Source organism: Marmota monax, unplaced genomic scaffold, assembly GCF_021218885.2.
Source record: "Marmota monax isolate L192 unplaced genomic scaffold, Marmota_monax_Labrador192_F-V1.1 WCK01_AAM20220418_F8-fsc00499, whole genome shotgun sequence".
Lineage (NCBI taxonomy): Eukaryota > Metazoa > Chordata > Mammalia > Rodentia > Sciuridae > Marmota > Marmota monax.
In genome coordinates this window covers 317,413-330,644 of record NW_026693013.1, presented here as the reverse complement: position 1 = coordinate 330,644, position 13,232 = coordinate 317,413, and the positions used below count along the sequence as shown (strand labels likewise).

General features: G+C 53.6%; 1 gene segment (V, D, J or C); it reads left to right on the top strand.

Moving 5' to 3' along the window:
- The first annotated feature begins 4,047 nt into the window (after positions 1-4,047).
- On the top strand, positions 4,048-12,246 carry LOC124098433 (immunoglobulin heavy variable 4-38-2-like). The segment is given in 4 exon segments: positions 4,048-4,129; positions 4,214-4,540; positions 7,481-7,570; positions 12,209-12,246. Coding segments are annotated over 4 exon segments (501 nt in total).
- Positions 12,247-13,232: the final 986 nt, after the last annotated feature.

Sequence of the window (13,232 nt, the reverse complement as noted above, 5' to 3'; positions counted from 1 at the left end):
CTTAGCTCTCCTCCTGAGGGTGCCCTCTGCCCAGGTGGATCCTCCACAGCCTCTGCTCTGTGCCAAGAGCCCTTCACCATCCACAGGGGGTTCTGCAGCCTCAGGAATCAAGCTTAATTCCTGCCCCACAGCTGATGACCTCAGACTCTCTTCCTACTGGTGATGTCACAGCAGCAACCAGAGGCATCGGTCTCTGCATGGGAACAAAATCCTCTTCTGTGTTGCCCTCTTGTTCTGGTCACTCTTAGAATGTCTTTAAAATATATGATTTTTCAACTCTACCCCTGACTAAACAAATGAGGACATTAAGTATCTCCTTTTTTGTTATGTGCTCTATAAGAAAAGGACAGACTGGAAGAAATGTCGGAGGCTGACCTTCAGGCCCGGCGTCCTCATTGTGGTGCAGCTGTGCAGGCACAGATACAGGCAGGTCCCAGATGTCCTCTGAGAACTTGAGAATCTCAGGCATCACAGGGGTATGAGCAGCTTCATCACGAGGGGTTTAAACAGGAGTGCTGCAGAATACAGTGACCCCACTGATCCTGGGGGAACAAGGATGGGAGCTGACCCTTGACCATGCTGCCCTTGCACCTGCAAGAGCCCCACAAGCACACCACACCACTCATCCAGAACCTTCCTGTGTGGCTGCATCTCACCTCTGCATGGCTGTGCACTCCTGCAGGAATCACCCCCTATTGGTGTGATGCTAGCAATCCCTGAACACTGGGCCTCCCCATTTCTGGATGGCTGGCAGGAGGAGGACCAGCAGGAAGCAGGAAAGAACTCCCCAGATTCACTCCCAGTGCCTCTGAGCAGCATAAGGCAAACACTCTTCATGGGAAAGATGGCGGCACTGCCGTCTGCTCCCTACGTGTACCCTAGGCCTCCCTCATGCAAAGCAGCTCCTAATCTCAAGCTGAAAGCGGAGCCTTGGCTGAGCAGCCCCCGTCTCCTTCTCATTAGTTCTTCATTGCAGCCTGGAGGTTCTGGTGCTGCTCCTCTGCCTGGTGACACCTCACTTTGAGAATGTACAAGGATTTCATGAGAAGGTTGTGGTTATGCAGGTGCTAGTGTGATTAACAAGAGGTGATGTTTCTTGTACCCAGGTGTCATGTCCCAAGTGCAGCCGAGGAGTTGAGACCTGGCCTGGTGAAGCTCTTGCACACCCTGTCCCTCACCTGTGCTATCACTGGATTCTTACTTCCCACCTATGGTCTGAGTTGGATCTGCCAAGATCCTGGGAAGGGCCTGGAGTATGCTAGAAGAACATTTAGTGGTGGAAGCAGATGCCACTACACACCTGTTCCTGAACCCCCTGCTGGTCCTGAGGACTCCCTGATGGACCTGAGCATATGCTGGTTCTTTTCCCCAGATGTCCTTCCCAATTGCACCTGCAGGGGTTGAAATCAATACTGTTGAGAGTCAACATCACCAGGGACATTTCCAAGAGCCAGTTATCATTAGAACTCAACAGCTTAAAACCTGAGGATATGGCTGTGTATTCCAGTGGGAGACACCCAGTGAGGGAACTCAGTGTGAGCCCAGTTACTCACCTGCCTGCAGGGGAAGCTCAAGACCACCATGGGGATCTAAGGACCACCAGGTGGAGCTGAGAACCAGCAAGGATCTGAGGACCAGCAGGGGGATCTCAGAATCAGCAGGGGACTCAGGGGACTCAGGGATCTCAGGACAAGGAGGGGGAGCTCAGGGCTATCAAGGGTAGCTCTGCCCCAGGATAAGGTAAAGAAATGTCCAGAGGAGTGTTTGTATTAAAATATTTTGTCTAATTATACAAATCCCAATTTCTCTGTCTGATTGCAGCTCTTAATTGTTAAATGCTATTATCAGTAAATAATATTCTGTTTTCCTACTCTGGGCCCATGTACTTGTGAGGTTCAACATATTCATGAATTTCAACATTAAATTCTCAGCCTTGATAACTATACCAGTAAGGATAAATAATTTTAAATATTGTGTGATTCCTTCTCCTTATTTGCTGTGCACACAGAGGAAGAGGGACACCTGAAGATTTGAAGCAGCATCATAGGAACATGAGAACATGAGGCTTGCCTTGCTCCAGACTTCTAAAGCAAGAGTGTTTCAGCTTTGGAGGCCAAGTCAGACTTGTTCAGCCCTAGGAGGCAGGTCAAACTCACATTTGAAGCTCTTGTAGTTTTGCAGTTTTCCATAACATGAGCTGCCTGAGAAAGCATTTCCCACCCACACCCAAATCCCAGGAGGATCCTTCACTGTATCCTGTTTTACTGCCTTCTGTTAAGAACAACATTTCTTCTGACCACATTGGAGGGCCACATTCCCTGCAATGTCTGTGAATTTTGATTTGGTTATTTGCATTCATCATAAAGAATTTCCCAGGGGCAAGAAGGATGAAATAAGCTGACAGAAAGCAAGTGAGTTACAAGAAATTTTTCTTCAGCTATAACTCACAGTGATCTTGGCAATGGATCCTGTCTTAATTAGTCAGCACTCTCAATGTTCACAAACTAGAGTAGAATCATCTGAGCTGAAAAGGAGGCCACTCAGAAAAGTTCCAAAGCAACATGAGTCCTGGCTGCAGAACTCATGGAAGAGAAATGAGAGTCAAGACATTGAATCCATGAACCTTGATCCTAACCGAAATGCGGAGCTCAGCCTAAGTGAGACTGGATGGAAATGTTACCTCAAGCAGGGCCATATGAAGCCCTGGCAGGATGGAGTCTACCGTCTTACACATTGCACAGGTGAAGTGGGAATGAGAATCATAAAGAAGACTCCAAATTCCCCAGGTCAGGCGCTAAGATCATCTGAAGATGTCTCACCTTTGGTATGCCTGGAAGAATAGCTTTTTAAGTTAGAAGATTTTCCAGGACATGGAAACTTCACCAGATGGCACTCATGAATTTAGGTGGTAAAATTAAGGAGATGAGCAAGGTCTTACCTGAGTCACCCAGGACCAGGGGTCAGTGTTTTCAGTGAATTTATAATTAACACCAGAGTGAATAGGGAGAGGAGCCTATATGTCTTATTAATATGTCATGTTCACTCAGTTAGGCAGGAGACAAATTCCTGAATCCTCATCAAGAGATCAGCAACTGCACCTGTCCTCTCAGTGACCACACCTCACTAAAGACAGTGTCCACTGTTTTCTCAAAATGCTGGGCTGTGGGCAAGGCAGGTCTCACTGCAGGGATGCTGCACAGGGAAGGGGACTGGGGCTCCCTCCCTCACCCCAGACTTCCCTGCATGCCTGCTCTGTCTGATGCCAAGCTGTGCTGCTTGAGTGAACTCAGTGGTCCTTAGCCTCAAGCTACAGCTGAGGGCTGCTTCTGCTCCCAGGACTCTCCCCTGGCCCAGCACCTCCATCCTGTCCTCTCCTGGTGGAGACCAGAGGGCAGGACAGGTGAGGGGAGGAGCTCAGGGCAGATTCCCACCCACTGCTGTCCACAGGCATTGGCTGGACAGTCAGGAGGACAAGCAGGGCACAGGGTGGGGAGGGCAGTGGGCACACAGCAGGAAGCCCCTCCCCTCCTGAGACCCTGCTCCCTCCTCTCCTGCTCAGTCTGTAGCCCCCAAATCTCACAGAGATGAAAGAGAAGAACTAGTCCTGAGAACAAAGGGGGGCTCTTCTCCTGGATGTGGGGAACCCCATCCTCAGCCCTGGGCTCTGTTCAGTCATCACTGAGGGCTTCTCCTTCAGGGCTGGGAGGTGAACCTGGGCCTCTTGCATGCTGGGCACATTCCTGCCACTCTGAGACCCTCCCAGGAGCAGGGAGGAAGGGCTTGGAGGAGGCAGGGCTGGGATCAGGAGGGTGGGCTCCCCCTCTGACAGCCTTCCTGCACCCCTGAAACCACCTGCTCTCCTCTCACAGGTAAAGCTCCACCTGGGTTCTAGACAGGGACACATCTCAGGAGCACAGAGGACCTGGGCAGCCTGACCTCAGCCTCTCCAGATATCAGAAGGGCCTCACCCACATGCAAATCCCTCACCCTGCTCTGGGTTCAAATGCCCTCTGGGCTGTGGGAGCTCCCAGGTCTCTCTAAGACAGGGCAGAAGTCTCTGGGAAGGCAGGTGTGGTCTAGAAGATGAGGCTGCTGGGTCTTGTCCTGTGCCTGGTCACAGCTCCCCAAGGTGAGTGTCCCCAGTGTCAATGTGGATCCATGGGGAGATTTTGACTGCTGGTGACTGACAGGATGTGACTGTCCTTGTCCCCAGGTGTCCTGTGCCAGGTGCAGCTGCAGGAGTCAGGACCTGGCCTGGTGAAGCCCTCGCAGACCCTGTCCCTCACCTGTGCTGTCTCTGGTTACTCCATCACCAGTGGTTACTGCTGGAACTGGATCCATCAGCCCCCAGGGAAGGGGCTGGAGTGGATAGGGGACATATGTTATAGTGGTAACACTTACTACAGTCCATCCCTCAAGAGCCGAGTGTCCATCTCCAGAGACACGTCCAAGAACCAGTTCTCCCTGCAGCTGAGCTCCCTGACCTCTGAGGACACGGCCACCTATTACTGTGCCAGAGACACAGTGAGGGGACCTCAGTGTGAGCCCAGACACAAACCTCTCTGCTGCTCACCCAGGGCCAGCAGGGGGTGCTCAGCACACAGGAGTCAGGTCATTCCAGAAGCAGCTGCAGATGTGAGTTGGGGCAGGTTTCCTCCATCTGGAGGCCTGTCCATGTACCAGCTTCCCAGGGGTTTTCTGTGGCCTTGTGGTCTCTACTTATCTCTGATGTGTCTGAAGATAATCACTCTGTTTTTGTGATGTTCTTTTTCTTTTGAAATAGTGCATCTTACATATATTTATTATAGGTTTTCATTTTGACATAGTCACATATATTCATTGTCTATAAAATCTCTGTTGCTCTCACAACATCTCCTTTTAAATTTTCCTCCTACTTCCCATTATTTAACTGATCTTTCTTCCATGAGTTTCTAATTTTCATTAAATTTTACACTATTTGTGTGTGTGTGTGTGTGTGTGTGTGTGTGTGTGTATGAAACTCACATTGGTTCACTCCCACAATTGCAGGACTACCACGTGTGCAGAATTGGCCAATAATATCTGCTCAGCTCACTCCTGGCCCCTCCCTTCTTCTGTCCCTCCTCCCTCACCCTTAGTCACCTCCTGATCCCCACTCACCTCTTCTATGCTCTTGGGGTTCCCCTTCCTTTATCTCCCTTATTTGTGGCAGCTCCCACAGAGGACAGCCAACACTCACATGACTCCCTGAGGCTCTCTTATTCCTCTTCCCTAATGTCCTCCAGCTCCATCCACTCACCATCGTCTCACTCCTCCTATTGGCTGAGCAGAGCTGCAGTGTTGGTACATGACCCACATTTCCTTTATCCATCCACTAGTGAAGGGCTCCTGGGCTGGTTGCATAACCTGGTCTTGGGAATTGCACTGTATAAACCCTGCAGTGGCCATGTCCCTGCACTGTGCTGTCTTGGGTCTTTGGGGGTAAACCCAAGCAGCAGGAGAGCTGGGTCCCACTGTGGCTTCCTCCCTGTTGTTCTGAGGGGTGTCCACCTGCTCTCCTCAGGGTGGTTCTCATCTGCTGTCCCACCAACAAGGTGTGAGGGTCCTCTCCCCAGGTTTCCTCCAGCACCTGTTATTACATGTATTCTTGATCACTGCCATTCTGTGGTCATGGGATGCCATGCGCACACAGGATAACCAATACTCAGTCACCTTCCTGGAGATTGTAATCTGGCCTGGTTGACTCAGCACCCTGTCCAGGGCAGGGACACATGAAGAGATGGCAGAACTTGCTGGAAGGTGGACCACAGAATAAAGCTTGAAAATTGACCACAACGTGCAGAACACAGCAAGTATTTTCACCAAGATACAAATGAGCTCTCTGGAGCTCACCCTGACCTAAATACACAATTTAGCAAATACCAGGGTGGACACCCCTCTGCAGCCCAGGAGAATGACAAGCAGTTTCCACAGACTTCACTTGACTGCCCTCCCTTGATGGGTCCTGCACTTAGGAACCTCCTTCTCGGGAGCTCCATGGAGAGGGGAGCAGAGTAGCAAGAGGTGCAGAGTCCTGCCACACCCCTCCATAGCAGGTGATGAAGAGGATGGGGCAAAACTCCTCAGTGAAGGGCATTCTAGAATGTTCCCTGATGAGATGGAAATGAGGCTCTTGTGAAGTCCCTCCCACACCTCAGTCTCGCCATGAGGACAGCATCAGACAAACCCAAGAGGAGACTCATTCAGCATAATGTCTGAAAAACCCTCCTCCCTCCTGGGATCTCCAGAGATGGGAGGAACAGAGGAGTAGTTCTGACATGGTGACGGGCACCCATCAGACTCCACATGTGAGGTCTGTCTCCATTAGTTAGGGCGTCTCCTCCACTGTCACCTGAGACCTCAGGCCATCCAGACATGCTCCAGGGACCCCCACAAGAGGTCCCTTGTGCTGGGGAGCAGGATGGACCTCAGCAGCCCAGCCTGGACACACTCACTGTGCACTCCTGCAGGAGGGGCCCTCATATGACCACACCTCAGACCCACTGTGCAAGGTGGTCCTGGTAAGTGGGCAGGGCATCCCGAGATGGACAAGTGGAGGACACAGGTCTTCTCTTTGTCCACACAGCAAGCCCAGGAGCCCTGGACCACACCAGTGCAGTAGGTGGGCCCATACCACCCAGCAGGGCTGGCAGGACCACACAGACCTGAGCATCCCTCAGCATCCCCAGGTGCTGTCCAGTGTGGCCAGGGTCAAGCTTGGCTCTGGGTGTTCTTGTGCCTGCTCTGCTGGCTAAGGTTGGAGAGGCTCCTTAAGTTCCCAGCAGTCCTGACCTCCAACAGTGGCCATCACCTGCAGGGAGGGACTGTCCATGCTAAGTCTCCTGTCCCCCTTCCCAACCCCAGATGGGTTTTCTGCTTTACTTTAATTATCACTTAATTTTGCATTAATCACTGATTTTCAGTCCTGATTATGTGTTATAATTTCGTAGAAGAAAAAAATTTTGTAGCAAATGAAATACTTATTTAGGGAAATCTTACATTCAGTGTGAAGAGCAAGAGTCAGTCTTCCTTAACCATGACCACTGGGCTCCTGCCTGACTCCAGCTCCCCTGGATGGAGATGTCCCTAGTGTGTCCCAGGACATGGGCTTCCCCTCCTGGAGCCCAGGCACAGGGCCACCTTCTTGGGAGGAGGAGGGCAGCAGCAGTTCCTCCCTGTGGTCTCTGTGCCGTGTGCAGGACTGAGGGCCAGTCCTGGCTCCACCATGAAGGTGACTCAGAATTTGACAGTTGAGTCAGGTCCCACCTAGGGCCTCTCTGCAGCATGAACGTCCTGGTGTGGAACAGGGGGCCCCACTGGCTGAGGCCTCTGTCCACTCACTGACCTCCCAGGGCCTGTTCAGGCTGTGACGTTTGTGCAGCTGAGTCAGAGCAGAGCAGTGGTTAGAGTCTTCTCCACACTCACTGCTCTCTCAATGCCTGTGAGCTCCCGTCCTCTCCAGGTTGTGAAAAGGTGGTGGGTGTGGTGAAGGACTTCCCAGATATGAAGCACCTGGACGTTTCTCTCATGTGGACTCTGCTGCTGGATGAAGGTCAGTGCTGGCTGAGGGGTTTCCCACATCACTGCACTCACAGGCCTCTCTCCACCATGGAGCCTGTGGTGCTGAGCAGGTGTGGGATTTGCCTGAAACCCTCCCCACATTCACTGCATGGGAAAGGCTGGTCTCCAGTGTGAACGCTTAGGTGTGCAATGTGATTGGCATTTCTGCTGAAGACTGTCCACATTCACTGCACCTGGGTGTCCTGTCCAGTGGGATCTATCTGGAGTGTGAAAGGCTGGACTGATGGTGAGCAGCTGCCCACATGCTCTCCATTCCTGGGGCCTTTCCCCTGTGAGAGGCCGCTGCACTCTCAGTGCTCCCTGGAGGCTGCCCTCTGGTGAGTCCCCTGGTCCCTGTACACACTTGAGCTGGCTGAACGTCCTTCCCACCTCCCTGCTCTCCAGGCCTCTCCCACAGGTGGTTCTGCAGCTGCTCAAGGCTGGGACCCCGTCCTCCTCTTTTAAGTGTTGCTCCCCAGGGCACAGCATGGGGTGCTGAGGGTTCCCACTTAGCTCTCCTCCTGTGGGTACCTCTGCCCAGATGGAGCCTCCACAGCCTCTGCTCTGTGCCAACAGCCCTTCACCATCCACAGGGGGTTCTGCAGCCTCAGGAGCCCAGGCCAGGTCCTGCACCACAGCTGATGACCTCAGACTCTCTCCCTGCTGGTGCTGTCACAGCAGCCACCACAGACATCTGGTCTCTGTGTGGGCACAAAGTCCTGCTCAGTGCTGCCCTCCTGCCCATGCCACCTCAGCAGAGCCAGCTCTACCCTGGTCACTCTTAGAAGAGTCTAAAATCCCTGATTTCCACCCTACCCCTGACTGACCAGATGAGGACATTAAGTAACTCCTGTTGTGTTAAGTGCTCTGGGAGAGAGGGGGAGAGGCTGGGGGAGAGAAAGGTAGGAGGTGACCCCAGGCCCAGAGTCCCCGTGGAGCAGCTGTGCAGGCACAGACACAGGAGGCCTCAGACGTCCTCTGAGAACTTGAAAATCTCAGGGATCCCAGGGGGTGAGCAGCTTCATCCTGAGGGGTTTAAGCAGGAGTGCTGCAGAGTACACTGACCCCACTGACCCTCGGGAACAAGGATGTGAGCTGTGTCTTGACCATGCTGTCCCCAGCACCTACAAGAGCCACAGAGGCACACCACCCCACCAATCCAGAACCTTTCTGTGGCTGACAGAGCATAGAAAAGGCCCTCATGAGGCCACCCCCTGTGTCCTTCCTCTCCAGGGCTGTGCACTCCTGCAGGGAACACCCCCTCTGTGTGATGCTGCCACCCCTGACCACTGGGCCTCCCCATTCCTGGATGGCTGGCAGGAGGAGGACCAGCAGGAAGCAGGAAGGAGTCCTTTAGGGTCCTACCCAGTGTTCTTAGAATCACAAGGCAGACATTCTCTCTAGGATGGACAGGAGGCCACCCCCTGTGTGAATGTCCAGGAGTTTCAGAAGAGCAATGTGGATATGCAGTTTCTGTTGTGATTCACACAAGGCGATGCTCCTTGTCCCCAGGTGTCCTGTCCCAGATGGAAATCCTGGAGACAGGACCTGGCTGAGTAAAGGCGTTGCACATGTGCCCCTCACCTGTGCTGTCTCTGGATCCTCATTACACATCTATGTGTGAGCTGGACCTGCCAGGCTCCAGGGAACGGCCTGGAGTGGGTTAGAAGGATGGATGTTGGCTGAAGCACACACCATTAACCTGGCCTTGAGTCCCTTACTGGTCATCAGTGCTCCCTGATGGTCCTGAGCTTATGCTGTCAGAGCAGAGCAAAGGCCCTCAGGAGGCCATCCCCTGTGTCCTCCCTGTGCATGGTTGTGCATTCCTGCAGGGAACACCCCCTTTGTGTGGTGCTTTTACTTAGGTGTCTTTGCCAATTGCAGCTGCTGGGGTTGGGACCCTGCACTGGTATACAGTCAGCATACCAGGGACACTTCCAAGAGCCAGGTTTCATTAGCACTCAATACGATGAAACCTGAGGATATGGCTGTGTATTCCAGGGGGAGACACCCAGTGAGGGAACTCAGTGTGAGCAGTCACTCACCTGCCTGCAGGGGGCACTGAGGACCAGCAGGAAGCTGAGGACCAGCAGGGGGTACTGAGGACCAGCAGGGAGCTGAGGACCAGCAGGGGGCGCTGAGGACCAGCAGGGGCACTGAGGACCAGCAGGGAGCTGAGGACCAGCAGGGGGCGCTGAGGACCAGCAGGGGGAGCTGAGGACCAGCAGGGGCACTGAGGACCAGCAGGGAGCTGAGGACCAGCAGGGGGCGCTGAGGAGCAGCAGGGAATCTCAGAATCAGCAGGACACTTTGGGAGTTCAGGACAAGGAGGGGGAGCTCAGGTCCAGCTGGAGGCTCAGGACCACCAGGGGGCTCCAGACCAGTAGAAACCTCAGGAGCAGCTGCCACCTCAGGGCCATCAAGGGGCGCTCTGGTCCAGGAGAAGGTCAAGAAACATCCAGAGGAGTGTTTGTATTAAGAGGCTAATCCTGTCATTTTAGATTGTAAAAACCAGCTGCACATCGTGGGGAGACAGGAGCAGAGGTCCAGGTGCCTGAGCATGGCCTGTGGTCAGCTCAGGACACGTGGTCCACCCATCACCCCACACTCTCCCTCCTGGGAGGAGAGCCTTCCTGATCCCTTCTGCTGGCTCTGCTGGGTCTGCAGGGTGAGCGTGCTGCCCACAGCCACCCTCTGGGTGAGGACAGGCAAGTGCTCCTGTGTCAGCCATGGCCATGTGCCTCTTGTCTCAGCCCCTCCCTCTCCTGACCTTGCTCACCACCACAGCCACTGTCCAGGTCTGCCCCTGTGAGGCCAGCTTCTTACATGGACAGGAGAATGAGGCCAGGAAGAGGCTGTCCTTCAGGCCTGGCCTTTTCTCCTAGCACTGTAACCTAAATTGGGCTCCTCAGCTGTGCACCCCTGTGGCAAGTGCCTGAGGCCATCAACACATGAAGAGGAGCTTTCCTTTGGCTCCTGAATTCCAGTGCTCTAGTCCATGAAGAGAGGAGTCCACTGCATTCACACCTTTCCTGGGTGTGCCAGGGGCAATGCAGAGAGCCCACTGTGGGACAGCCACTCACCTAGTTTGAAGGACTCCAAAGGGAGGGAAGAAGAGATGGGGTCTGACAGTCCCCTTGCAGGGCATGTCCACAGTGATTGGCATAAATTCCATGAATCCCCAAGTCCTAAGGGGTCCTCACTCCCCCACAGCCCAAGGAGCTGCAGAACAACCTTATCACATGTAATTCTGCAGGACAATAATGCACACCTAATCATTCTATCCCTGGAAATAAAACTCTCATGTCCTTCTCATAATGCAGACACATTCAGTCTTCATCCTCAAATTCATCAAGGCACAAATACATTAGCAGAACCCAGGAGTCCAGTGCAAAGAAAAAACGATTCAGGAAAACCCTACAGTGGGCCTTAAGATCAAAGAGGGCTTTCATTCTCCCAAGCTTTATGGAGGGCTCTCAGCAATCCCACCACATAGCCCAGATGGACATACCCTCTGGACTCCCTCTTAGTGAGCTTGGTCTGCAGCTTCCTGGGCAAGTGCTGCTCACTGCTGACTCCTCTGATCCTGGGGTCTCCTTAGCAGCCCTGGCTCCATCTCACAGCCCCATCATCACCTGCCAGGGCTGCCAGCAGGGACTCTGACCCCTGACCCCCATCTGACCTCCCAGCCCTTCCATTCAAGTATTCATGTAACCCTCCCTGACCCTGTAGCTCTCACAGTCTGCCACCTGCAAAGCCAGCATGGTGTGGCTGAGGACAAGGTCACCCTCAGCAGGGAGCAGGTCCTGGCCTCCCTTGAACCAGGGCTGGGAACCTCTGGGCCCCTTGCTGGCTGAACAGGGGAAACCATGCCCTGGGCAGTCCTGGGTCAGGAGCCCAGAGCTCTCTCCCACAGGCCCTGCCCTGGAGGGTCTTTCAGATCTTCATCTCTGCCTCTGAGCTGGGGAAGCTGGGCCTTGTTGATCCCTGGGATCCTGAAACACCCTCCATCCTCTGGGTGCAAAGCCCTGGGCTGCTCCCAGTGGAGCTGCTGGCCTCCCCCTCCTGGCCACAGCTCCTGGGCAGCACCACAAGTGTGCTGCTCTCCTGGCCAAAGTGCAAAGCCCCAGCTCTGCCTGCACTGCCCCTCTCTGCCCCTCCCTGTCCTGCACATGGCCTGACATCAGTCAGGAGGTCACACGCCAGGGCCTCACCTGTGCCCTTGAGATTGTCCAGCCCACAGTCTGCTCCAGCCTGAGTGAGCCCAGCTCCGACCAAGTGTGGGATCATGCACAAAATGCGGCTCTGAGGTTGTCACCAGGAGTGTCTGCCTGGGAGTTGGAGGAAGGTCTGTGGGGCAGTCATGTCCAAGGTGAGAGCAAAGCACAAATACTCCTCTAACTTTTGCCAGATACTTGCTGTTGGACACAGTGACCACCACTCATGCTGCTGTGTGAGATTTTACATTTGTACCATGGGGTTAACACTGTCCTGGATCATGATTTTGTACATGTGTTAATGAAATTAATGGGTGATAAATGCCAAGCAGAAAAATTGGCAAAAGTAATCATATTCTCTTAACCCTACTATCTACACCATTCTAACCCATGACACTCCCACCTGGTCTCAGAGCTGCTCTACCTGGGCTTCTACCCAGAGCTGCTATAGAGCAGGAGGACATGCAAATAGGGCCTCCCTCTGCTCATGAAAACCAGCCCACCTGACCCTGCAGCTCTGCACAGGAGCCCAGCCCTGGACTCCCAGCTCAGCCCACTCAGTGACCAGGACTGAACACAGCTGCTCACCATGGAGAGTGTGCTCAGCTGGGTTTTCCTGGTGGCTGTTTTCAAAGGTAATGAATGGAGAACCAGAGATCCTTAGTGTGTGGGTGGACAGGAGTGAGAGGGAGAGTGGATGAGTGCCAGTGTCCTGACCAGGCTGCCTCTGTGTTTGCAGGTGTCCAGTGTGAGGTGCAGCTGGTGGAGTCTGGGGGAGGCCTGGTGCAGCCTGGGGGTTCCCTGCGACTCTCCTGTGTAGCCTCTGGATTCACCTTCAGTGACTATAGCATGCACTGGTGAAGGGCTGATTCACCATCTCCAGAGACAACTCCAAGAACACCCTTTACCTGCAAATGGGCAATCTGAGAACTGAGGACACGGCCACCTATTACTGTACTAGAGACACAGTGAGGGGACCTCAGTGTGAGCCCAGACACAAACCTCCTGCAGGGTGGCCAGGTCCAGCAGGGGGCGCTCAGCACACAGGAGCTCAGGTCACTCAGGAGCAGGTGCAGAGGGAGGAGGGAGCAGCTCAGCTCAGGCCCTGAGGTCCCTGCCCACCAGCACCTCCTGACTCCACCTTGCCTGCAGATACTCAAGGTCCCTCCTCTGCCAGACCCTCTGTGAGGTGATTCTTCTCTAGGTCTTGCTTGTCTGGAATTCTCTCAGCACAGACCAGGCAATTTTGCAGATGGAGATGAGTTTTCAGGGACATTTCCTGAACAGCACCTTTAAAGTGAACTGTATGGATCTTTCATTTCCTTATTGGGGATTGAATCCAGGGTGCTCCACCCTTGACGTCCATTCTAGGTTTTATGTGTCTTATTTGGAGACAGGTTCTCCCAAAGATGCCCAGGCTGACCTTGAAGTTATGAT